The sequence below is a fragment of the Vanellus vanellus genome, assembly GCF_965231255.1.
Source record: "Vanellus vanellus genome assembly, chromosome: 18".
NCBI classification, from domain to species: domain Eukaryota; kingdom Metazoa; phylum Chordata; class Aves; order Charadriiformes; family Charadriidae; genus Vanellus; species Vanellus vanellus.
In genome coordinates this window covers 11,101,081-11,127,147 of record NC_138923.1, presented here as the reverse complement: position 1 = coordinate 11,127,147, position 26,067 = coordinate 11,101,081, and the positions used below count along the sequence as shown (strand labels likewise).

The 26,067-nt window shown below is 39.5% G+C and overlaps 1 protein-coding gene across 1 annotated transcript in view; it reads left to right on the top strand.

Moving 5' to 3' along the window:
- The window catches only part of TTLL11 (tubulin tyrosine ligase like 11), a 51,727-nt gene that overhangs the window by 21,903 nt on the left and 3,757 nt on the right, over positions 1-26,067 (top strand). The window contains exons 7-8 of the mRNA XM_082492604.1: positions 20,919-21,176; positions 23,578-23,684. Of these exons, the coding sequence (XP_082348730.1) occupies positions 20,919-21,176; positions 23,578-23,684 (365 nt within the window). The remainder of the gene's footprint in view (positions 1-20,918; positions 21,177-23,577; positions 23,685-26,067) is intronic.

Genomic DNA, 26,067 nt, shown 5'->3' with positions numbered 1-26,067 from the left:
GTGCCTGCTTTTCCCTGATGATAGGCAAGCCCTGTTGGACAAATCCCATACCTTGTATGCAGAGGTCCTATTCTGCACGTCAAGATCCTGAAGGCAGTAGGTATCCCTGTATAGCCTAACGTCCTGCTTTGCTGCATTGATCTCCCTGCTCCTTCTGAATCCTCTATGTAGCGCAATTGTAGCCAAAGTCCGATGACAGCAGAGTTTCCAAATAACTATTAAGAGAGAGATTTGGAGCTATGTGCTGCTCTGCAGGGTGAAGATGCATGTCAGCGGCTCGGAGCCTCTTGGGGACAATGTGAAAGCGGCTCTGCGGGTTACTTTGTTAGACTGTTTTCAAGCCATTTTGTAACCCAGAGGGTGAGTGGTGTCTGGCTCTGCCTGGCCAAGTAGAGCCTGGGTAGCCCTTTGTGAAATTAAAGAGGGCAGCTAATCAACTACACGTGTGTTTTGTTTTACTTTTTTTCTCTTATATAAAAAAAATCCAGCTAAAAATGCATGGTTATAAAAAGAGGGTTTCTGGTTCTATTTTTTTCCTCTCCCCACCCTCAATGAAATTTTGCAGAAGCCAAAATGTAGAGCCACCTTTGCCCTAGCTTTGGTTCCTAGATGGGTCCTATTTTCCTTAGGCATTCTTAATTTGGAACTCAAGTTTCAGTCATAATTAAGAAATCAAAATATTTAATAAAATAATATGGAAGATACTAACTGTTTGCTTTTGTTTGTGTGGCAGTCCTGTTCTCATGGATTTTGAGGCTTAAGTAGATCATTGGAATCATCCAAGCTGATGACGTGCTGGAACAAACACAGTCATTTGTGGCTGAGCTGTTTTCTTGGAAAGATGGAATTTTAAACTCCTCTTTAAATCTGTTAAATATTATCAAACAAAGCTTACTTTCTTCTAGCATTACTACAGAGTGAATTCAGGGGGTAGTGATGGCCAGTAATCTTGATTTCTGTTCTGAACATCTGTCACTGCTAATTTCAGAATTATCCTGGTGGTTTTTCCAGCTTACATTTTTTCGGCAATGGTGGCTCTTTTGACTTGAATTTATGATCTAGTGGAGACCTTCAGTTCCAGCTTAGCCAGCTGGTCACTGTATCATCAGGAGGGAGCTTTCCTGCTCGAGTGAGAAATTTAATGTAAAAAAAGAAAAAGAGGGGGTGGGAATGTAGTTTCTTTTTACTTAACATATTCAAAGCAACGTGTATAGCAGGGGTGGCACGTGCCCCTTCGTAGGATCACTCTGCATTTTTAGCCAGGTTTGTAATAGGCACCATGATCAGAAAGCTTGGCTACGGCTGACTTGGAGTGAAATCCTTGTCACAGACTAGTACGGGTAAGGGGCTGAACTGTGCTCCACAATGTTTCTACAAAGAAACTTGTCTAAAGCTTGTATAGTATTAAATTTGCTCTGGATTTACTTCTTGCAGCAGAGGTGCTGTTCACAGCCTACTGAAGGTGGGAGAAGACTTCAGCTAAAGGAAATTCGCACAATTAAATGAATGGTCTAATGACACCGAACAACATTTAAAGTAAATCAACGTTACTTATGTAAACAGCAGTTTAATTAAGATAATCACTGATGCAAATCATTGTTTATCTTGTGCCTCTAACAGAAAATCCATTTTAAAGGCTTTGCAAACTTCTGTGCCTAATTTTGTGCCAAACCCTTGTGCCTAATTTTGAATCTTTATAGTACTAAAAGTTTTCATTTCAGTGTTTGTTTAATTATTAACAATTTATTCTTCTCAAAATTGCATTTGATTTGAGGAGCAAAATGGAGTCTCAGTCTTGTATTCTCCACTGGATGTTAGATGTAAACTATTTGACTGGTGGTATAATTGCAAGCCGTGGGCATCATTTGGAGAGGGTCTGCTCTAAATGTCTTAGGAAGATCATTTGTCTCACCTCATCAATGCTAATGACCTGCTTTCCTGTCCTGTCAAAAATATTTATGCCCTACTTTATTAATGCTAATTAATCCAGAGATAGTAAGAGACTTTATATTTTTGTTGCTGCTGTTTATTTTGTGTCCCAGTATGATCTCTTGCATTTGCATGCCTAGTTTCTTACATATTTCAAGACAGAAAATAAGCATTTCATTCTTTTGACAAAGAAAGCATAGTATTATGACATGCTTGTCATTAGAAATATGACTTGCTCATGGAACAAAATCTGCTTTTTACTTGCTAGAGATGATGAAAGTGCAGCCCCCTAAGTAATATAATGACTTTTATTCAGCACCGAAATAGCCATTGACAGAAGAAGGAACTGAAACACTTTGGAAATGAAATGTAATTTAATCTAGGGCTGTTACAAAAACAATCAATTCATTGTACCCACAAAATGAGTGCTTTTGTTTTATTACCTATTACGGTATTGCTGTTTCATTGCTAGTTTATCTTTTCTTGGGTGCTGCTCTCTGTATGTGCCACTTCAGTGTTTTTCTATTTGAATTCAGCCTTGAAATTTGTTTGTGATGTTCTGATTATTTTTTTTCTTCTTTTTAAAATATGTCAGGTACGATTCTCTTCTCTGGATTCTGTGGCTCTAGCAAATGTCAAATATGATTAACTAATTTCCTGAGCCGGAGGAACCCCAATGTGGTCTCTCTCAAATTTTTGCAAGATCAGCATGCAAATACTGGCTAATGTCACTCTGTTCAGAGAACACCCTCTAAATATTAATGTATGTCAGTTTGACTTTTTATCTCTAAGTGATATGCAGTTAGGAAGACATTTCAGTCAAGGTTTTGTAGAACTTGCTACACAAAAGATATTACTCTTTTCTTGCACAAAAAAAATGGCTAATTTTTTTTCTGCTGCGTAGATTACACATCTTTCTCACTTTAAATGATTTCATTCTCTGATAAAGGACAAAATTAATAGTTTCTAGGAGGAGACTGTGATCTGTATAATGAAAACATGAATTAATTTCTGGACACTCTGCTCTCATACTTTCCATCTTAAATGTACCTTACAGTGGCAGCTCCTTCAGGCGCTGTGTCCTGCAGCACTCGTGCCCCGCGGGGCTCACCTTCTCTGCTGCGCTGCCGGGGGACCGGCGGCCTTCACTGAAACAGGCCTTTCAGTTATGTTTGTCTTCTGTATGTTTCAAAGACATTTTCCAAATCCTAATGCTATTCTTGATTTCTTGATATTGAGGAACAATTTTGTACTTCCTGAAGAAGGAAAAAAAAAAAAGTCAGGAAATCACCTGTGCAGCTGTATTCCATTTATTTTCCAGATTTTTTTAATTCACCTCCCCTGATGTTTGTGGCATGTTTAATGGAAATATGAAAATACACTGTGCAAAGGTATCTCGAGAGTATGATTATCCTAGATTTTGATGATGATAAAGTCATTCTTGCCATTGATTACTGTGTTTATCTCACTATCCATATTCTAAGGTTATGATTGGGTGACAGAGGTGGTTTAAGAGGGTCAGAAACTCAGCGCATAAACATGTGGAGAGACTGAATGGGAGAATACTGGTCCTGCAGCTATCACTGATCAGAAAATGATGACTGTTCTTCAGCCTTGTAATGTATCTTAGTTTCTGCTTCTGTGAGTAACTGTATTATGTTTCATGGGGATTCATTACTCAGGGCTGTCAGTGCCTTTTGCATTATATGGGGTGAGTTTAGCGCTTATAAAAATAAGCATGTAATAAACCTAGCCAGGGTAGTATCAGTATTTTGGTTTCCATTTGCTAATTGACTTTGAGCTGACTGCTACAGCTTTAGGCTGATTCCCGTGTCCCTTTGCTATCACTTGGAAGTCTGGTCAGGTTTTCAGCTATTCAAATGCTTCTCAAGCACCACCTCTTCATTCCAAGCCTTATTTCTGCCTGAGAGTGTATAAACTCATATGCGTGGCTTTCTTGAGATTGATCTCTCTGCTGTGGTTCATTTTGGAGGCTGACACAATTTTTTTCTCCATCAGTCAAAATGACCCAGTATTCATATTCAGGATCATTCTGCCAAAGCCCTTTGAAAGTACATTGAATTAGACCCTTTCTCTTTCCTAGAGGGCTTTTTGGTTTATTCCTTCATCAGGCAATCTGCCAACTTCAGCATCAATTCTTGTCTGTTACGTTAGCCCATGCGGCTTTTGATGAGTTAGACATGTGAGGGAGACTCTTAAATGTGATGTTTGTCAATGTTACTTCAGTTCAGATTAGCGCAACGTTAACTTTGTTTTTCTGTAGTTGGGGAGTATTTATTTCTACTGCTGTTTCTCGTCTTGCTCAGGAAGAACTACCCTCAACTACTTTGTTCAGTTTTGTGAAGCAAATGTTAGAGGTGCCTCGATCTTTGCCCTCTGTTCTTGCTTTTCCAATTATTTATCTGCTTCATCCTTAAGAGCTTTTAACCTTTCTCCTATTGATTGGGACAGGCCCTGTTGGAAATCGTGTAAACAACATGAAGGGAAGGGGAGGATCTGGTAGTGCTTGATTCACAGAATAGTTCTATGTCAGTTTTAAGGGCCGCTTAGAGGAAAGCGCCACAAGAGTATTTACTGCAGCAACAGAAAATACAATACTGAGTCCAGCATAGTGGCAAATAATTTGAATGTGCTGCAGCAGCAGTCCTAACATAGAAAAGAAAATAAAATCTGCTGATAGAAAGTCAGATCTTTTAGTTTGTAAGTGGATCTATTTCACGTGTAATCCAAAATGTTTTAATTGACTAAAAATGTGTAAATACACAAGCAATAATAATGTTTCTTCAAAAATAGATAAAACCATATCCCTAGCATAGATACAGTAGGAATTCAGCAATTCCCTTCAGTGTTTTTCTCTATCAAACCATTACAGGAAAAGTTGGTTTTGTGAAAAGAACTCTGAACTAGCACATAAAAGATGCAATTTCCGTTCCCGATTCAGTTTTACTCAGTGACCTTTAGACAAAACATTTTCCTTCTGCTACCACTTTCATTCTGCGAAGAGAGGATGATGCCTTGCTTCCCCCATGCGTTGCCAGTCTTTCTAAATTAATAGCGTTCAGGATATGGCCTGTTATTATGCTTAGTAGTATATGAGGTCAATTTGTGTATTGTTGTTACATAAAAATATTACAGAAAAGCTTCAGTTTCCTACTCTGGAAGACTCTAGGTCCAATTCTACACTCTTCAGTAAATATCCCCGGTGGTTACTACGGTTTGCAAAGCTTTCTTCACATTTTGCTAACCTGATTGTCATTAGTGATCTCTTCACCTTTTACTTTCTCCCATACAGAGTGCTTAGAGTCATTGCGTTCTCTATACGATATCCTAACTTAGTGCATGGTGTGCTATTGGAATGTGCAGGATATTAGGATTTAAAAAAGGGGCTTCCTCAATGTCATTCTTTGGTGTTATTTTCCTCTTCTCATTTTTACAGTCCTTTGCTAGTAAAATAGGGCACTTGTGTGCATTCCAATGATATCCCATAAACACAGCACTAAATAACCCCATGCTTGACAACAGATTCATTTATGATTATTCCCATTTTAACCTTCATCACTGGAAAAAGTGCTGTTATTCATAGTACAGTTTTGCAAGTTGGTCTATTTGCTCATATATTGTATCCTAAGCACTAACATCTTGAATGTAAAGACTGTCTTTTAACTTCCACATAAGAGTGTGTTGTCGTATTTTGAATCTCTTGAAATGACCCCATTTTGAGGGACAGATGGAAATGCTTAGAATGTACTAAGCGAGCAAGCTGATGACAGGCCCAGTTGATTAAAAAATTTTAATGGACAAGAATTGATATGGGTTGCAGAATTTTAAAAGGTTTCATTTTCAGGGTTGTGAAATTAATTGGTGCAAACCCGTAGTATGCTTTTGCAGTAATTGGCGTGCTGCAGTGCCCCTAGCTCCGGTGTGAACCAAAGTCTGGTTTTATGTTATCAAATTGCAAATGGAGACTAGTTTATCCAATTAGACTTGAATCAAAATGTTTTTTAGATGCAGATAATCTAATTATGTTTTTGTTGACATTTCTTTTCTTTCTTTTTGCTCTCTCAAATTTCTAGTGAGCAATAGAGGAAGGATTGAAAATAAGCTGAGCAATGTGACCTGTCAGGAGCGTTTCCATAAAATCTGAACTTTCCAAATATTCAAATATATCAAAATGTGCTATAGCAATTACATCTCTTAGATATTCACACTGTATTACATTTTAAGTTGATCATTAAGAAGTCTTTTTGCTTTCTTTTCTCTTACGATGATTTTTACATGAAAAGAAAACCTTTGTGATAAAATGCAGGACAAGGAAGGTTTTATCAGAATATGTCACTTTCCTCTTGCCTTTGTAGTGCAGCCACTAAAGTTGCTGTAATCTTCAAGGTTTGTGCAAGAAGGAGGGAGGTCAGGAACAAAGTGGGGTGGCTGCTTAGTTGCTTTCCAAATGGCATAAAAATGAATGTGGAGGCTGTGGGTCTTAATACATCTTTGAATTCAGCTGTTTGATTAGAGATTATAAGTGACTCTTAATGGTGACAGAATGTAGCTTAAGGCACACCGTGTTTTGCGTCCGTCAGAACCAGCAGAAATGCGTGGGGCAAGAGGAGTCCCATTGACTTCCCAAGCGGCAATAAAAGCCCGATAGCAAGGCTTCCCGCGCTCGGCCGCTGCTCACGCCCCCTTCCCTAACTGGCAGCGTAGATGTTGGAGCTCCTTTGGTGTGTGCTCCTGCTTCGACTGAATTCTAACAAAGTAAGCTTCTTTTGTGGTGTTTTGTTTTGTTGTTTGTTAGTTGTTTGTTGGTTTTGTTTTTTGGTTTTTTTTTATAACAGAAACTCAGCAAAACTTCAAAGCATCCCCGGGAGCTTTGTTGCATACAGATATTTGCTGGATCCAGCCGTTGCTGGTGGCAAGCTTCAGCTGAAACCAGTGAACATTCCGATTAAGCATTGTCAGAAACTTGCTCAGGTTACATTGGACAGGATATAAAACAAATAGCAATTTTGAGCTTATTCATCAAATACTTAAGCGCATGCTTAGGTGTTTTGTGGAGTTAGCTCTCTGTACCTTTGAGAGAGTGAAACAACCGTAGTTGTTAAGGCCATTCACCTTTTCCTTTTACCTCAGAGGTAAACTGGCTTGCAAAAATAATGTGGTAGAGGAGTCCTTGGTGTTTTTAGATGTTATTTCCACCATTTAGGGCTTCTCCTATGTAGCTTTCAAGGCTGACGTCTTTTCAGCCTGAAAGGGGTTAGTGGTTTTGTGTTGAACAAGGGCTTAATTTCCAACTAATTTTCAGTACTTGGCTCAGGTTGTTTGGGGCTTCTCTGCCTCAGTGATCTAGGCAGCTAGCCAGCCCTGAAAGCGCAATACGTTTTGTCAAAGAGCGTTAATCTGGACTAACTCTTAAGTTGAAAAACTGTCATGTAGTAAAAGCTAAACAAATGTAATTGCGCCTGGTAAATCCACGGAAGAGAGTACCAGGGCAGAGGAGAGCACGGCTTAGCCTGCTGTCTGACGGGGAAAACAGGCTGTTCAGCAACACTCCGCATAAAGTAACTTTCTGCTTATAAAATTGATTTAATTGAAGTCTAATTTGTTCCTCGTATAGGGAAAGAAAGAAAGTTTATTCTCTGTCTTCTGCACTCATTCTACGACTGCCATCTCCTCTCTCCCTCTGCTAGACTGCATTAATCGCAGCCTGTCTAGTGCAAAAAGGAAGAGGAAAATGAACATTTGTTTCCTTTGTTAAGGAAACTGCTTAATATTTAAAGTACAGTTTTAAGAGATAGTACTACATCTTCTTTGGGTTTGCTATAATTTCTTCTTTTAGTTTTCAATACAAAAAACTGTTGTGTTTTGAAGTTAAAATCACTTTTTTATCTCTCAGTCTTTAAGTACGGGGCGGAGGCAGCGCCTGCGCGCCTTGTCTGCCCAAGTGGGTGCACTGAATTTTCCTGTTCATAGAGGGAAGGTGATTAGTAGTTAGGCTTGAGTGCAAATTGTTTTTTTCCTGACACTTCAATATGCTAATCATTTGAGCTGAGTTTCTGCTATCAGCAAAATAATCTTCACCTCTACTTACCCCGTAGCTTGCTAACATAATCTAGTTTTTGGGTGGTATCTTGGCTTACTGCAGGAGCGGTGTTTCAGCTGCACTCTTCAGTGTATAGCTTTTTCATGACTTTTGTATATGGCACAATTTCCATTATTAACCTGCAGTTAAATACTTCTTGAATTAAATTTGATTTTCAGAATGCTAGCTTAATTGTCTTGTCTAAAATTAAGAATATATGTTTATTTAATTCGACATTTTTTCCCTTTTACCTTCTTGAATGTCTGTTTGTGCTGCACAGAAGCAACTCTGCTTTTAAATTCATTTTTTCAGTTGGTCTACAATGTAAACGTCAGTAACTTCCAATTTTCTGTAATCTTTCTGATATTAAATTACTTCCCGCCAGATAGTTTTCATAAAGTAAGTGTACACATACTTACTATAAAGATAAATTGTAGTGTATATAGTGTGTATTTGTGTATATATGTCTGTATGTACAGCATGCCCATGTGTATCTTTGTGTAAGGTATAAAAATGTCTTATTTTGTACCTGTCTCCTTGCCATCTTTACAATCTGTATGTTATATGTATCTAAAACAATGAGCAACTGTGATAGTTTTGATTGCATGAAATTGTGGGGTGAGCCTTGAATACTTTGTCTTGGTTTCCAGTATATCTGTGTAAATTCTTCCTGTGACTGCTGAGTTGCGGTATGTACTTTACGTTTTCTCAGGAATGGCACAGCTCACAAACAAATTGATTTTAAAAAAATAAGATTTCATGCAACCTAGATGATGTTATAACAAATCGATCAGCCAAGGGCATACTAAGGTACATCACCTTACTAATAAAAGAAACAAATCATTGCTGTGGAGAAGGGCTTGTGGGCCACATAGCAGTGTTTTGTTAAGGTAACAGTAAAATGGAATAAATGAATGCATAGGCATGGATTATATTCCTGAGTACCAGTGGAAAGTCCTTACATGCACATGCCTTCTAAGAATTATTTGTTTGCAATGTATTTAGATGTCACGGTTAAGAATGGGAGAACTCGTAGCAAATAGTTGTCAATCTGGGTGCAGCTGTGAATTACAGAGCAAATTTAATGATCTAATTACCCCACGTCATTATAACACAGTTCATTTATGTATTTCCATTTGATGCAAACCATTATTTCACTGTACTGTAACATGAAAGCCCAAGTTTGGTACTGGTACTTTGAACAAAATACACTTTGAAGTAACTGATAGTACTTTCCATTGACTGCAAAGCGTGTCTCAGCTGGCAGGTTTCACTGGCTTGGGTGCATGAATTGGGGTGAGCGCTGAAAAAAGTCAGCTCAATTCTAACATTCATTGGAATTTTAATGGAAGCTATTTTTTTCTGCATGAGTTTTAGATATTTCTAAATATTAAAAATGAGACAGTATTGTTTGAATGAGGTTATCATATTCTTTTAATCTGAAGAGTTTCTTTGTTTTGAAAAAGCTCTTTTGCCTCTGAAAGGGTTTTGAGTAAACCTGTTAAGATATTTGGAGGAAGATAGAAAGAATCCCATTTTTCATTGCAAATTTAATTTTGCCGATTTTTTGCATGCAGTCATTAATTTTTTTCAACTGAAGTTGCTGAGATCTTAATTCTTTTTCATCCTTTAAAATAAAATAAAGAATCACTGGGTCTTTCTTTGCCCAAATAACCTCTGAAGTGGGATGTCAAATATGATGTAGGGTCTTTTTCCTTCCCCAGAAAATACCAAAAGCAGAGGGATTAGAGACTTGGTAGTTCCTGAACAAGTATGTCCTGTAAAAATGTAAGTTGGGTGACAATCCTTAGAGGAGAAGCAAAATCAACCTCAGGGACCATAGAAGTAGAAAACAGGGAGACATGATCAAGCAAGTGATTCCCAGAGACAGAACCTCTTAAAATAGGGAAATGTAAGAATTTCCCATTGGAATTAGACTTTTACACATGGACATTTAACTGGGAATTGTTCCTTAGACTAATTGGGTGGCTAGAAAGTGCCCGAGTTGAAATGCAGGTTTCTAATCTGCAAAACAAACTTTACGGTGCGTTCTTGGGACTTATCTAAGTGTGTTCGCTGTTCCGTGCTTCGTACGTCCGTCGGTGTGGTGCTACGGTACGTGTGTTCCCTGTTTTCCAGCTGGAGCTTTGCTTTGGGTGAGCAGCTCCCTCTGTGCCACCTTCGCCCCGGCCATCACCAGGAGGGACGCAGGAGGCGGCTGTGGAACAACCGTGTCAGAGGACAGAGCTGCAAAACGGGTCCGGCTTCTACTGCTAACATTTAAAAAGTGTTGCACTACTTCACTGGAGAGAAAGATCCATAATTTATACTAACAATCTGATATAAAGATATATAACTACTGAGATTTTTGAGGGCATTTTTAGTATAAAAAGGGGGTTTTAGGCCTGAGGAAATCATAGCAATGCGTGGCAGACATTCTTACAAGACGCTTGATACAGTTTTGGAGCTTCAATATCACTGCGCTCCTTTAACACGTTCCCAGCGTTATTGTTAAGCGTGTAGGTGCTAGTTATTCCAGGGACACTTATTTGGGCAACTGTGGGCATGATCTTCTCTCTTTTCAGAAACAGTTGTCAATGAAGCGCTCAAACCTGCAGTTTTGGTTTTGTTTTTTCTTTTGCTGCTTGACTTCTGTTCACCTTCTCCGTCTTCTTCCCTCCATTCTGTGTTGCTTTGAACTTCTGTAGATTTTTCCAGTGTGTGGTAGTATTGCCATCTGCTTCGTAATAATCTCTGGAAGCTGCTTTCCTCTCTGGAAGAGTAGAGCTTTAAAATAACATGGGTAAACATGTTAGCGGGAAATACCATTTTGTTTGTTTTATTACCTTCTACAGGAATACTGTGATTTGTTTGGGCACAGTTGAAAATGATATATTTTCCTGGCAAGATATTTACTTTTCATGACTTTTTTTCTGTTGTAACTATAGGGTAAATGCAAGCCTCTGTTTTGCCAGCATTTGGTCTTCAATAGACATGGACTGAGAAGTGAAAGAAAATAGGAGATTACTTTTCTGATTTTTTGCAGGAGCTTCATTATTCTCATCAGCTTCAGGCCATCGGAAAGTTACGTGTTCTCAGGTACTGCACAGTATGAATATTAGATCATAACCATATCTGAGAACTGTTTGCTTATTCCCCTGTTTATACTCACATAATAACAGCGAGGGAGTGCAAAGCAGGTTTTTAAGGGACAGCAAAATTAGGTGCTTGGGATTTCGGCTTGATTTAAGCACATGCATTGAGCAGAAAAATAACGTTTTTCCCTCTTACAGATATCCTTCAGGTGTCAGTTCTGCAGGATCCTGGTTTTATTACATCAATCACAAGCAGCTTAAGGCTTCCAAAAACATAGTCACAGACAGATGTTGAGCCTGTCTGGGGATTAGAAATATCCTCTTCCATTAAGTATAAATTAACTTAATCACCAGGTATGAAAGATAAGCAGCATAAACATCATTCCCTGAAGCTTTCATTAAAATTAAAATTCTATTTAAAACTAGGCTCGTATTTTCTATGACTTGATCCCCCTTCAAAGAGATTATATCTGCCGTAAATTTTTACAGTGACAGAGTGACAGAAATTAATGTATTGGGGGCAGTGATGTTCTCTATAATTTAACTTCTGCTGCTAGTCATCTTTTAGCAGGAGGGATGATTGGCTTATTTTTAAGTAATAATTGGTCTCTAGTCTCAAAAAATTAGAAAGCAATAAAACTGCCTAGCACCCAGTTGCCACAAAGTGAGAGCACAAAGCCACATGATTTAACAGTGGTGTAATCAGCAGTAGTGTTATTTTGTGTATGTAGAATTCACCTGCTTTAATAGGAGGATTACTGCTGATGAAATGCAATTGCACTGCTGCTTTCTACTCCATTGGCTGACAGGGTAAAGCTCCTTTTCTGCCCTCGCATAATCATGACTGCTTTCTAAGAACAGTTTCCACATGGGAAGACATACCGTGGGGTTTAGGTTCTTTTAATGTTGGTTTCGGTATATTACCAGGCTTTACAACTGGTTTGGCTTTGCAGTATACTATATTACTATTTTTAAGACACACTCTTCTACAGAAACAAAGGAAACTGGAGAAATAATGAGGCACATAAGTACCTTAAAAGCAAATAGGGAACACAAATAAATCTACTAGGAATAATAAAAGCTACCTCCACAAAAAAATAAAGTATGAGGGACCATATTTAATGATCTTTTTTCCGTAACAATTTTTTGCTACAGTGGAACAAAGTCCTTCGGTGCGGGTTTTGCATTGCTTATGCATTCTTTCATTATAGCAATGCCATATTTTCTGCGGCACTCAAATAGATGACAGGTAATAGCATAAGCATTCACTGCTTCTCTTACATTAAAAGTAATAAATCTGTAGCTAATGCAGACTGATATTACCATTATTCTTGAAAAGAGAAAGATAGAAATAAAGAGCCTAAATTAATAATTAGGAAATAACTATTTTTTTCAGCACATTGCACCTGAGAGTCCTCAAATGCATTTCTTCACTTTAAACTATGTATTAGGAAGTGCTACAGAAATAAAAACAGAGGTCAAGTGCAACTATTACATCTGGTTGGGTGTTTATCCCAGGTGTGCAGTATCTCTTTGTGTCTCTAAAGATGGCTCTCCTCTCTCTGCTGTGCTGCTGTACTGATTCCTGTCATCCCCTAGTAAGGTAGGAGTTTAACAAAGCTCCATTTAATCATGGTATCCTGGTGAACATTTACAGTGTTGGCTATCAGGTTTGAAATGGTTCATTGGATTGAGTTTTAGTTTAAAATACAAGGGAATTAGCACGGCCTTTCTGACTTCTGATTTGTGTAATAGGCTTGTTGAAAACCTAAACACTTCTTTTCATACATGTTTCTTTTTAAAACACCCTAAAATTAAGCCCTTTCTGATCTGGAAGATACTAAGATCACAAGCACCTAAATTGTCTAGAATAAAGTTTTCAAAGGCTAGTGGAGCACATCCTCACTTATTAATCAAGGCAGATGAGATCCATTCCAAACTATGGAGAATTCTTCAAATAACTGAAAGACTTGCCTTTTGGGCTCGTTCAGTTTCACTGAACCAGTGCTTTCTCTGGCTGGGTCGTCTTCTGCATTCCAAACACGTGGCTGTGTTGTCAAGGGAAGGATGTAGATCTCTCTTGTTCCCTACACTCTAGTATTTTATGGCGGCAACAATGTTACTGGTTGCCTATATTGTGATTTGGGTTTTGTTTGTTTGTTTGTTTTAAATGGAATCTGAAAGTTTATTTATGTTACGGTATATTGGAAGTGAGTATTTCTGTAGCATTCTTCATACAAAAGGAGACAAGAGTGTCCTGAATGGTACCATCTAGGAGTGAACAGAAGTGGCTGTATTTGTGTAGGCTAAAAGTGGAAGGTTGGGCACAGTGTGCCTCTGCACCTTCTCCTGTTTCAGAAATTCCTCTGAGCAATGCGTGATTCAGACAGGAAAGGCTCTTGTACATCTCCTTTGAAAGGGAAGTGGTAATTCTTGAATAATACTTGTTGATAATTGCAGTAAGCGTACCATTGCTTGTATGGCTGTTGGACACGTTTCCCAATACAGACTGCATTTCTTCCTAAACAAAATGTGTAGGAGAGCACATTAGCTTGCCGTAGGTTGCGAGTTTGAAGTGGAGGCTCTAGTCTTCTCTGCATGAGATGAAAATGTCAGTAATATTCTCATCCATCACTTCGTGTCCTTGGTGTGGAGCAAGTCAGGATCCACACTAAGTTTCTATATCTTGGAAACACTCATTAACAATGCGTTAAGGCAGCAAACTTTCCGAGTCTTCTGTTTTCTTCCAAAAGCTATTTAGTCTTTAATGAGAAGTGTTTATTTTTATAATCAATCCACACAATCTGAAGAGGCAGAAAAGAATCCTTCTCGCAAAGGGGACTGATGTCTGTGGAGCTTACAGAGGACAGTCTGTGGTAAACAAATAACGCTCCAGGGACAGAAGATGGGAAGCGTGCAACTAGCAGGTGCCGTGCGTGAGAGCTGCTGGGACTGGGGATGACGGGCTGCAGGGGCTTCCATTTCACTTGCTCAAGAATCTGATAAATCACTTTGGTTTTGTTACGCAAATGGCAAGGCTATGGAGTACGTTTTTAATTTTTCCTTGAATTCACCTAGAATGTGTTTGCCAGCTCTCAGGAACAAACTTGCTGTGCTCCGTTTCTTTCATCCATCCAGAGTGAATGCAATGGTAGGCCTTGGAGGTACCGGCCAAGTTAGACATGGTCATGCTCATGACGAGGTTAAAATCTAAGTGAGGTGATTTAACTGCTTTATTTCTCTAATTGAGCTATGGATTCTTTGTTCTTGGAGAGATGGAAATTGTAAGTGCTTCCAGGAGACGGGATAGCTGCTGCGTCTTCCAAACGGACTTTGTATGGTGTGAAGTTAGTTGACTGCCAACAACAGGCTGATTATCAATCCTTATTTTTAATGTGATTGATTCTGCTCTTTGAAATATGAACTCTCTTCTGCGGTTGCTTTGACTGCCTTAAAGCGTTCTCAAAGTGTTGAGTACATGTAAGAGCAATAATGTTTCTAGCATAACTTCAAAATCTCTTACTCTGTGGAGTTTAATATTCTTTTAATACTTTTATCTTTGTGCAACTTTATTATTATTTTGAAAGGAGGAAACGCTAGTGCTAGTGATGTTTTTCATTTTGCCAGAGGGTGAAGAGGAGATGAATATTCGTTTTTTTCAAATGAAACTCGCAAGTGGCCAGTACAAAACAAAAGATGCTGATTATTCACACAACGTGCAGTCAAACTGTGCAACTTCTTCCTGTCCCGTACTGTGAGTGCTAGAAGTCTCTGTTGATAAGAGTAATGGGATTAGTTCATAAAAGAAAATTCACAAATGGTTGATAATGCAAAGCCGCTGTTCTGCCTTTGACTTAGTGTTTCCTAAATGATTTACTTCTGTGAATGAGCGCACAAACATACTCATAGCTACACACTCAGTAACAAACACGTGGCTGTTTCTTGGGAGGTCCATATACTGTGGTGATAAATGGGTGGATAGGTAGATTTGTCATGCAAAATATTCTCTGCTTTTAGCTATGTTAACATAGTCCTTGCTTTGAGAGCTGTGGCTCAGCTGAGGCAATAATTATAGCTTCAGAATCCAGAACATAATATTTTCTTTTATTAGGTAAGCAGTTGTCAGCTGATACAAAAATTGCTTAATTTTTACTTCTAGCAATGCCCTAAATGTTAAATATATCAAGTGAGCATTCTTAGAAATATTAATATTGCAATTCTTATCTAATTTTACTCTGAACTTGACAGCTAAATTTTGTATATAAGTATACAAAATGTTGGGAATTTTGAAGCCCTTAATTAGTAGCTGCAAATTTGTTTGTCTCTTAGCAACTTGTATTTGCATAAAGATTAAGGCTGGCCAGAATAAAAGGGATAAAACAGAGATGGAGGAAACATTAATAAATTAGTAATCATGTATAAAAGATAAGTAGTCTTAGATGTCGTTTCCATAAGCTTTATTAAAATTGAAATTCTTTTTTAAAGATGCAGTTAATATTGTCTCCACAGTTGATCATTTCTAAAGAGAGATCTGTCATGAGCTGCAGAATTAGAGAAATTAATGTATTGAGGTCAGACATTAGTATGTAAATTAAGCTTTGCTTCTATTCTGTATGGCAACAGAAGCATTACCTTATATTTGACCTTTCATTCATTTAGCCTGACTCAGCTGTGTCAGTCAAAACAATTAATTCTAAGGAGCAGCTTTAAAGTGCGGGGCTCAGCTTTCTTCTCCTCCCCTCGCCTGCTGGAAATCCCGGGAGGAAGGAGCTGATGCAGGAAACCTGGGCAAGTGTCTTTTTCTGGAGATCTGTTTCAGCGTTCTGGAGTTTCTGCTCCCTTCCCCGCACCTCCACTGCCGCGCTTGTCCGCAGACATTTTTGCAAGGTTTTCAGGGAGACTAGGGCCAAGCGTGGGAGCCCTGTGTGTCGTGCCCGGGCTCCCAAGGTCAAGTCCTGCACGACACAGTCTATAGGATGTTTCTTGGAAGTCACTTTAAGAAAGAACTGGGTGGTAAATATGCGTAGGAGTTTTTAGCGACACTTTGAATCCGACAGGTAACATTACAAAAATGTGTACTTTGTATTTTCCAGTTGACTGATACATTAATGGTAGAAATGGATGTGACACCCCCCCCCCCCCCCCTCCCCGCTTACATTTTCATTGCTGCTGGACTTCGGGCTGTGTTCCTGGGGTTTGTAGCTGTACTGCTGATGCTTATACCGGCCTCTGACTGCATGACCCTTGGGGAGTTATGTCATCCGCCTCACCCTTATGGTCTGGCGATGGCAGATGGCAGCGAAACACAGCAGAAAATGTAATGGTGCATTGCAAGCGAGCGTAATTCATCTAGCGCTAGGGCAAAAAATATGTCGTGCACTGTTTCCTTGCAAAAATGTGCAGATCACAGTAAAATTCTGTTTTTATAGGCACCGAGTCTGGCTGTAATATACCTAGCTAGGCAGTTTTTCTTAATTAGTTGTGTTGAGACCACGTAGAGATTGGGTGCATACAAGTGTGTTGAATAGATCTACAGAAAATAAACTTTTATTGAAGTACCGTCTGTGGCAGCAGTGGAGAATTATCCTCTGAATACAGTCGGTGTAAAAGCTTGCAGTTAAAGTGAGCATAAGAATGGGCAAGTCTATGTATCACTTCAGTTTCACGGATATGGACAAGCTCTTGGGCAGGTTTGTTTCAGAAAGTCTTAGTTTTATTAAAAGTGTAAAATGTGACTTCCACTTTAATTCAAATTATATAATCAAATTAATTGAGGTCTTTTGCATTAGAAAAGGAAACTTAAGGAAATCTTGCGGGGGGAATCTAAAGAATGAAAACAAATCATTAAACTTTATAAAAGCAATAACCTGTAAAAGCAAATTAGGAAGTATATTCTCTTTTTTACTTAATGGACGTACAAGATTTGGCAATAAAGATTAGAATTAACTTTTCTTGTTCCGATTTAAATACTTTATAGACTTTCCCAATGTATAAGTGGAAAGGAATGAAATATGCCATAGCATACAAAAAAAGCTGGTTTTATTTAAAAAATACTTTTCTAATATGAAATATGTTTTCAAGAGCTATTTCAGTAAAAGTTTGAAATGGGAAACTGGGTTTGAGTTTTCCTCCATGACCTCAAAGGCAGCGGTAGGCTTTTCTCCAAAGAAAGGAGGGGAAGGAGGAAATCCTAGGTGGTAATTTAGAGCATCTGCTTTATTATATTCAACGTTATTTTTTCTTTGACCATAATACAGGTTTTTTTTTTTCTATGAACGTGATTTTCGATGGCCCTGATACAAACCAAATGTAGTCCTGTTTAATAATTTGACTGTGTCCATTCCCCCTCAATCAGGGAGGCAGAATCCTCTGCGGCTGCCAGCAGGGATGTGTCTGTAGAGTATTTGTTCACGCAGCAGTTTGGGTGTTCTCTTCGTGGCTGTTTCACGTTTCGTCTGAGGATGGGGGTTGAAAAATGAAAGGATGAAAAAAAACCCTCTAAATTTAAACTACTGTACTGCCTCAGGAGTTCCGGGACTGTTACTTCAGCAGGAAGGAGGTAGGGATTTGGAATCCCGGAATCCCAGAATCCCAGACTGGTGGGGGTTGGAAGGGCCCTCTGGAGCTCCCCCAGTCCCACCCCCCCTGCCAGAGCAGGGGCACCTCCGGCAGTGGCACAGGACATGTCCAGGCGGGTTTGGAATGGCTCCAGAGGGGGAGACTCCCCCCCCCTCTGGGCAGCTGTGCCAGTGCTCTGCCGCCCGCACAGGAGAGAAGTCCCTCCTCAGGTTGAGATGGAACGTCCTATGGTCATTTGTGGCCCTTACCTCTTGCCCTGTCACTGGGCACCACTGAAAAAGATGAAGGAGATGAAAGGAGATGAAGACTCTGGCGAGAGCGGTTGTTCCGCAAGCATGGGTAGCACGCTTTATAAAAAAAAGTAAAGCTTTATATTTTTGTAACTGAATGCATTAATGATGAATGAATAATGTACAATCCAAAAAGACTCTTGAATTTACAATGAGAAAGGCTTCAGGGCTTCCAGGCATCATTAAAACATGTTATGTTGCAAACAACACAACCTTCTCTCCTACTGAGTACAAGGTTTCACATTTGGGCAAGGTCTAGTTCAACTGGCTGAAGATTTGAATTTTTAAATTCATGAACGGACCTTTTACGATTAAAAACAGAAGCCTGTGTGCTTATTGTTTCTTGGCTGTACGTACTCTTCCTCTACCGGCAGCCAGAGGGTACTCGGCAGCAGTGAAACCACCATCCAATCTTACGTGAGAAAGAACAAAACTAATAATTTATTACTTTAAGCTTTACTTAACTAATGACAAAAATAATGTTATTTTTCTAGTTTGCTCTCTGCAGCAAAGATGAACATTACCAAAGCACTACCTAAGACTTGTATTTTTTTTAAAGCCTTTTTGGAGTCTTTTATCTCAAAAGTGATCACATTTATAGCTATTCAATATCAATGAATGTAAGTGTGGATACAACACAAACAATATATTTTAAAATTTGGTAACAATAGTCATGGAAGAAGAGTGAGTCGCAGCGTGACAGCCCCCCCAGCAGCAATGGCTTGGCAGTTACCGGCACTTAAAACACCGAAAGAGGCTGAACGTGGATGCTTTTTCCAAAGAACTGTTGCAACGGCTGCTGACTTTCAAAGTTCATCCAGATAAACTCGGAGCTGGCATTTGGCACAGGGAGAAGTTCCCAGCCTGCGTTCGGCGCTGAGCTGTGGTTGCTGTTTGGGACCTGCTGCATTTGAAGGCAAAAACCTGGAGGTGGGAATGAGTTCAGAGCCCAGATTCAAGCAGGGTTGAAAACCTGACCCCAAAATGTCTTTTAGAGATTAGAGTTTGCAATTTAATTGATACTTATTAAATATTTTTTTTGGTGATCATTACTTTTTTTCCCTGTAAGGGCCCTTTCTCTTACAGTTGCCGCGCATTTATTTTCAACGCGCCCCTCACTACAAGTTAAAAGTATAATTCTGAAGATTCTGTCCCGAAAGGGGACAGAGCGCAGCAATGGAGTAATGTCTTTCAGGGAGATTTAGTAGAAAAGAGAGGCCACAAATCCCACGGGAATATTGATATGGATAAGTGACTGCAGGATGGTTGTTTGAGGGCTGAGGAAATCTGCCTTTTGGAATCCAAGTCGGAAGGTACAGCTTTATTGTAGATTTGACTTAATAACTTTTACAGTGCTGTGGGTGGATAATAACTGTGTTGATTGTTATTCTCTGCTGGAACAGAACTTTCTGAAGGACACGAAATCTGCTTTAGAAACACAAAAGATCAATGTAGTAAAAGCACTAATTTTTATAGTACCTGGTATGAATTATTCTTGACGATAGGTACTTAGAAAAATGACTGGAAAGAAGATGAAAACCTGTGTATGCTTAGTGCGTGCTGAATAATTACCATCAGCTATCAGACTTTCTGAACTTATGAGAATAGCAATCTTGAATTTTATATAGATATGTCAAATGCAGGAAAAAAAAGTAAAAATATGTCATGCTGAATAAACATGTAACATTTATTTTGGAACATCATTATCTCGATCAGCTTTATTTAGGGAATTTGGCAATGACAATGAAAATGAAATAATGTATTTTGACAGTATGCACAGAGGATTTGAAGAAAAAATAATGGGATTGTCCAGAAATTGTCTTTTGAGTAGTGCCTGTGTGCATTGCTGTGAACTGTATCGCTCCTGAATGTATTGTTACAATTTCTTCTTTGCAAATATATCTTACCATACTTTTTGTACCTTACTTATCAGGGAAGGTAAGAGCTTCTAATTATTGTTGGAAAATAAACTTAAATATCATTAGATTATTATAATCTCTAAGCATTTCCCGTGAAATATTCCATGAAATTCCATGAAATTCGTCTTTTTTTTACATAGCTATATTTGTTCGATGCTGCTAACACCAACGTGCAGTTGCTGTCTGGTGTTTCCTTGTCTGTCTGGAAGAAGTCAGCCTGTTACCTTTTGTCAGGTTGTAAAGACCTTTTGAAAGGAAAATGGATATTCTGGAAAATATGATGTCTTAAATGGTCATCATTTTCAGGTCCTGAAGTTACCCATCTTTTCAAAAAATACTCACTTTTATAATTCTGTAGCTGGATTAAAAGCCACACCTCTGAATTTCTGAACACTGGTAATGATTTCCATGTGTTTCTGCAGCTTGGGCAGTGCCCAGAAGGTACACAGCTCGAATTTGTTGCAATTTCATACCCGCACAGCAAATTGCTGACCTCCTCTTGGGCCACAATAGCCAAAGGAGCATAGAAAAAGAGCCGCGCGGGGTCAGGGCCACCGTGCGGTGTTGCTGTGACCGGGCACCCGCTCCTGCCTTCCTGGGTGCTAAACCCAAGGTTTTAATAGAGGAGAGGTTCAGTAGAAAACAAAAATCTTAAAACTTACAGAAAAACGATATGATTGTGCCCTGCTCCCGATCATTTCAAGGCGAGTTACGAGTTAACAGTAGCTCTCACAATTAACCTGGTAATGGTGCAGCATCTCTTTCTCAGTTGTATTTATAGGCGTTATTTTTGGCATCCAACAATGGTCTGCTCGGTGTCCTTTTAGATACTCCTATAACATGATTTCTGCTTTACAGAACCTTAGTCTTTGTTCTTCATTTTTCATTATTGTAAAAATCTCATAAAATAATGTTTTGTATAATAAAAAAAAAATCCAGAAGGACAGCATATTGAATCTTGTAAGAATAAGGTTGACATAAGATACAATTATCTTCTGTGCTCCAGGTGTCAGACTTTGGAGCACGTGTCAGAAGCAAACGAAGAGCTGTTGGACGCAGGACCGGCAGACAGACGGGAATGCGACAGCACCCAGAGTCCGGAGGCCGGCCTCCCCTCCCTCTGCCTCAAGCAAGTGTTTCCCAAGTATGCGAAGCAGTTCAACTATCTGCGACTCGTGGACAGAGTGGCTGCGTTGTTTATCCGATTTCTTGGTGTAAAAGGGACGACAAAGTTGGGGCCAACAGGTTTCCGGACATTTATAAGGTTAGTGAGGTGAAGGTTTCTTTAGGAGTTGCATAAAGCATAGTCGAGAACTTGGAAACTCCCGACCCTATGGGGCAGCACGGCTGTCCCTGCGCTTAGCTGAACTTCTGTTGAATAAAAGCGGGTCCTAACAGCGGTACGCTTCTAGCTTGGGGGTTTAGGAGTGCCTTCTAAAGAAACTTTTCCCCGTAAGTTCCATTGAACCATTACATATTTTTATATAAAATAGATATATTTTTCTCATTCTAAGCTCCCAAAATACCTGACCTATGAAACTATGTCTAGTAGGAACCTGGGTCTTTATTCTACAGCGGATCAGCAATACTTTGGGAGATACTATTTGCGGTCTCAGTCTACATGTCATGTTCCTAGTAAGTGGTGGGAATACCATTGTGAAAAAGTGACAACCGAAATTGGGTCACTTGAGATCTGCTGGCTGGGGGGGCAGAGCCGGCTGCCCCGGGCCATGGGAAAGGCTTCCAAATGCCGGTGGCTGACACGTTGTGCACTAAGGATTTGCATTGCGAAATTGCAACTTGCAGTGGCAAGGAACTCAATTTATTTTTTCACATACTTTTTATTTGTGAGGGTTTTTTTATTGTTTTTTATGGATCTATCTGTTCTACTCGTGGTACAAATATCTCATTTTCTGTCTTTCATTGACAATGACAAAAGAAATAAGCAGCAGCAGCAGATGTACTCTTAAAATACAGATCCTGTTTCTATGCAGATGCACTTAGCATTCAGGAATGAATATAAACAATTTGAGTTATACAAATTACAATATATAGAAAATGACTGAAGGCATCTGCTCTATCCACAGACCAGTACAGGATTGTTTCCAGTTCTGTATTTTCTATTGTTTAGTCCAGCCTTAATTTGGCACTTGTCAGAGGAACACAGAATAAATGCCAACGTTTTCTTTTAAGACTATTAAAATAAGTTGCCATATGTCAATGAAATAGTGTTTGCAATTTCCTAATGCATGTTAAATTAAACTTTTTAATATTAGCAAATATTTTATTTTTTTCCTGCGCATCTATACCAACTATATGGCCCTTTTCGGCGATGCTGTCATTACTACTCCTTTCAGAGATGAGGTCACGTTTCTATGTTGTGTGCTGTATCACTTTTCAAGAGTAAAATGGTAGACAAGTGCGATTTTGTGTGTGGGCAAGTGGCTGCAGAGACCAGCCACTCAATTTTAGCTAATCAAAATCTGTTCCCCTTCAATAATTTCTTCATTCTAAAACATAACTAAAAGGGAAACGCTGAATGTGGATCTAGTCCTTGCTTGGATGTAGACTAAGATTTTTGGGGGGGACTATCTAGGCCAGACCTTAACTCTCTGTTTTAAGGCAGCTCTGCTTAGGCTACTAAAGAGTAAGATTCTTTTAAATTATCCAGAGGTTTTTTGTTTGTTTGCTTTTGGTTTGTTTTGTTTTTTTCTTTTCTGGCTAGAAATTTTGGCCCACTCTTTGCCACGTGCACTGGTTCTAGCCAGGCTGCCAGACATCTGGAAATCCTGGACGGACACCTAATTCTCACATACTGATCAGCAGCACGCTGCGGGCTCAGACCACACCAGCGTCAGATCTCCTACACGTGCTTATCACCAAACGCCCGAGATGCAGCCCGAGATGCTGCTGTTTTCCAGGCAGCGTTCAGTAAGGCACAGGGTAAATCTGTGTTCAGGCATGGAGGAGGAATTCTGTGCCTGAAAGCTTTCCTCCAGCCCTTTCCAAACAGGATCAGTCAGTCAAATAAAAGAGTATTTCTCTGTGTAGACTCTGCCTTGTGTAGATAGTCTGTGCAGATTTGTGTTGGGTTTTGCAACGTACCAATTGATTCCATTCTGTTACGGCCTCAGCAAGACTGCTAGCCATAGCCTGGGAGAAAGCTGTGTGTAATGGTCAACTAGTTTTAATTGGAATATTCTTTTTTTTTTTTCTTTTTTCTGCTTTGTTGCACACCCAAAATAAACCAGTTAATCTGTAATCTGACCTGCTGCCTTTGTGTAGCTGGAGATTGACATGAGATTGCACGTGCAAATCGAATTTCAATGCGTGCATCGAAGTGGGCTGCTCCTGCCCGGGGCCGCTCCTGGCGGAGGTGGTGCCCACAAGATCGGCACAGGCAGCACCACCAGGGACATACAGGAGATGTTCTGCACCTGAAGAAGGCAGGGCTTCACCATTTCAGATCCAGGCACTTAATGACTGCTGGTTTGTTTGCTGTCTGCTCCATGTGTTTTATTAGACTAAGCACGTTACAGTGGGTGTGGACTTATGAAATGGGTAAACTTTTTCCCATGTTCTCCCAGTTGCTCTTGTGGAATTTTCCTACCTTGGAAGTTTGGACCTAATCAGAATTTTTTCTTTATTTTGTCCATTTTTAACAGAAACTGCAAACTGAGTAACAGCAATTTTTCAATGGCTTCTGTAGATATCTTATATATTGATATCACAAGAAGGTGGAACAACATGGGAATCGACCACAAAGAATCAGGTAACACTATTTTGTATTTGAAGACTATGGAAGCTGTTTTTTTTGTAGTTTTGGTAGCTGAAGTACACTTCGAACATTCAGTAAAAATAATGGGAACGAGGCACGTACATCTGAGGCAGGTACACGTACAACAAAGTCTTCTGTTTAGTTCCATGGCAGTTTCCCTTTACCTATAGAATCGATCACTCTTAGTTTTCAGTTTATTTACTGGAACAAGTCTGCTGCAAGCCCCTTTTTATGGATGCAATTTTGCATTCGTTATTCTTGTTGCTGATTGCAGAGAAGTGTTTAAAACATTCCCCACAGAACCTCCAACTTCGTTACAGTGTAAGAAGGTACGTCTGTACTGAGTAGCTTACAGGGTCTAGCAAAAACAACCAAACAAGAAGCTGTGCAGGACATAGAAGTAAATACTCTTCTCTTCTGATTTAATTCTGTTCCCCAAAAAAGTTACTCTGGGGACAAACAAAACTACCTGTGTTACTTTTCTTTTCCCAGAAGGTTCTCCGCCCCCCACCCAACAGTACGCTCCCTTTTTGTGTCTTTGTTGTGGTTGCGCTAGGTAAGGGAAGGACAGCGGGCTTCTGCGCAGGCTGGCACAGCGCTCTTACTGAGGGCGAGCGGTGTTGCTGTTTGCTACAAGCGCCCCGTCCTGGGAATTGTGCTGCTCTTTGTTCATAGAGGAGCGTGAGTCAGTTAAGTCACTTTTGAACACTTTTACATCCAACCTGGGTTGTAACACTCGGTGTAAGGGTGTACTCAGGATGGCTGAAAGGCTTCAATAAGAAATTCATCTACCCCCACAAGGATTCGCTGTCCTGTGGCGCCGTTCCTTCAGCTGGTCAGAGGCACCTTCGGCAGGAGGTGGCGCGTCCGTGCCACAGCACGCCGCTCGGGGTCCCAAATCATTCATCTAAATTATTTACTTCCACCTTAGGAATGTGCATTTAAATTAAAATACAGCACAGCCAACAGCCAACAACAGAGGCTACGGGAAGCTGTTTGCTAAACAGCAGTCAGGATTTTCTATAGTTTTAAAGCCAAAAGGAAAATGTTTATTAAACTGTATGATCTTATTCCCAGCTTCCTTGGTGATTTACTGTGTTACCGTCACATATCTTCTTGATAGTGCAGTTGAGTGGTTGCAAAAATGAATATAAATATTTTCCCATTACACAGTTGCATTTAGAATATTAACCTATTAGAAAAAATCTCTCACAATTTAATAAGCAGACCAGAGGGAGCATTCCGTCTGTGCCTTTTGTTTTCTGTTTAAAATTTGATTACATTGTTTGGTTATTTTTTTCTGGATTTATACATAAACATGAAAATCAGTGTCATCTCCTGAAAAAAATAGATCTCTCTCAGGCTGCCCAAATCCCAACTGTATAACTTATGTGAACTGAACAGTCTGAAGTTACAAACTGTTCTCAGTTTACCTGTACCCGCGATAGAGTTCATCCGCATTCACTTCTTGGGGTTCATAAGACAGATTTTTCATAAATTCCTTTCAAAGGAAAACAAACTAATTGAAATGTCAGCGTTTTCTTCTTTCATGAGTTTGGCTCTTATCTTCTGCTCCCACTGAAGGGAAGGCATTCTTAGGTGTAATTACTTGCCCCACAGTGAGAAATGGTTACAACAGTTTCGGATCCGCACTGGTAACCCGTGGACCACAGAGCTGACTTTGGACGTGCAGATCAGGCAGATAACTTTCTGATGTAAATATTTTCCGTGTTGAAGTTCAGAAAAGGTTTCTCTGAACAAAACCCTCTTCAAACCTAGTTTTTCTAAATGGTTGAATGTATATTTTTTTCCTAAGTGGTAGCATGCTATTGCTGTGGCATTAAAGGACTTGGCAGTATTAGATACTGGTGACAGTACCAGGATGCCCCGTTTTCTGCTGTTGAATACAAATTGCGTTTGCACGTGTACCTGAGGTTGCTAAAAAAATTACTTGCTTGTGGGAATAGGTGATTACTAAACATTAACAATGGGTTTCTTCTGTTGATTACCTTATGGATTTAGCTTTTTAAAGCAAACATATTTGCTTCATAAATATTTCTGAAATATTATTAAGCTGTTCATATGGTAGACATCACCAGGGCGGCAGAGCACTGTGTAAGGAGCCCTGATCGACTTCTAAAAATCCACACTGTGCACCCCAGGTATAAGTTTCAGTCCTTGCTTTAAAAACGTGATGTGTGTCCAGTCTTTTGTTTGTCCAAGATGCCTCTATATGAGGCAAATATTTGTAACAATGTGGTCTTACCTAAAAATTTGTAAAAGTTGGTGTTCAAGCTTTTCTGTTCAAACAATCACAGTCTGCGTTCTGCTGTTGTCTTTTCCTGTGTTTTAGGTTTGCCTGGGGGTTTGCACTAGC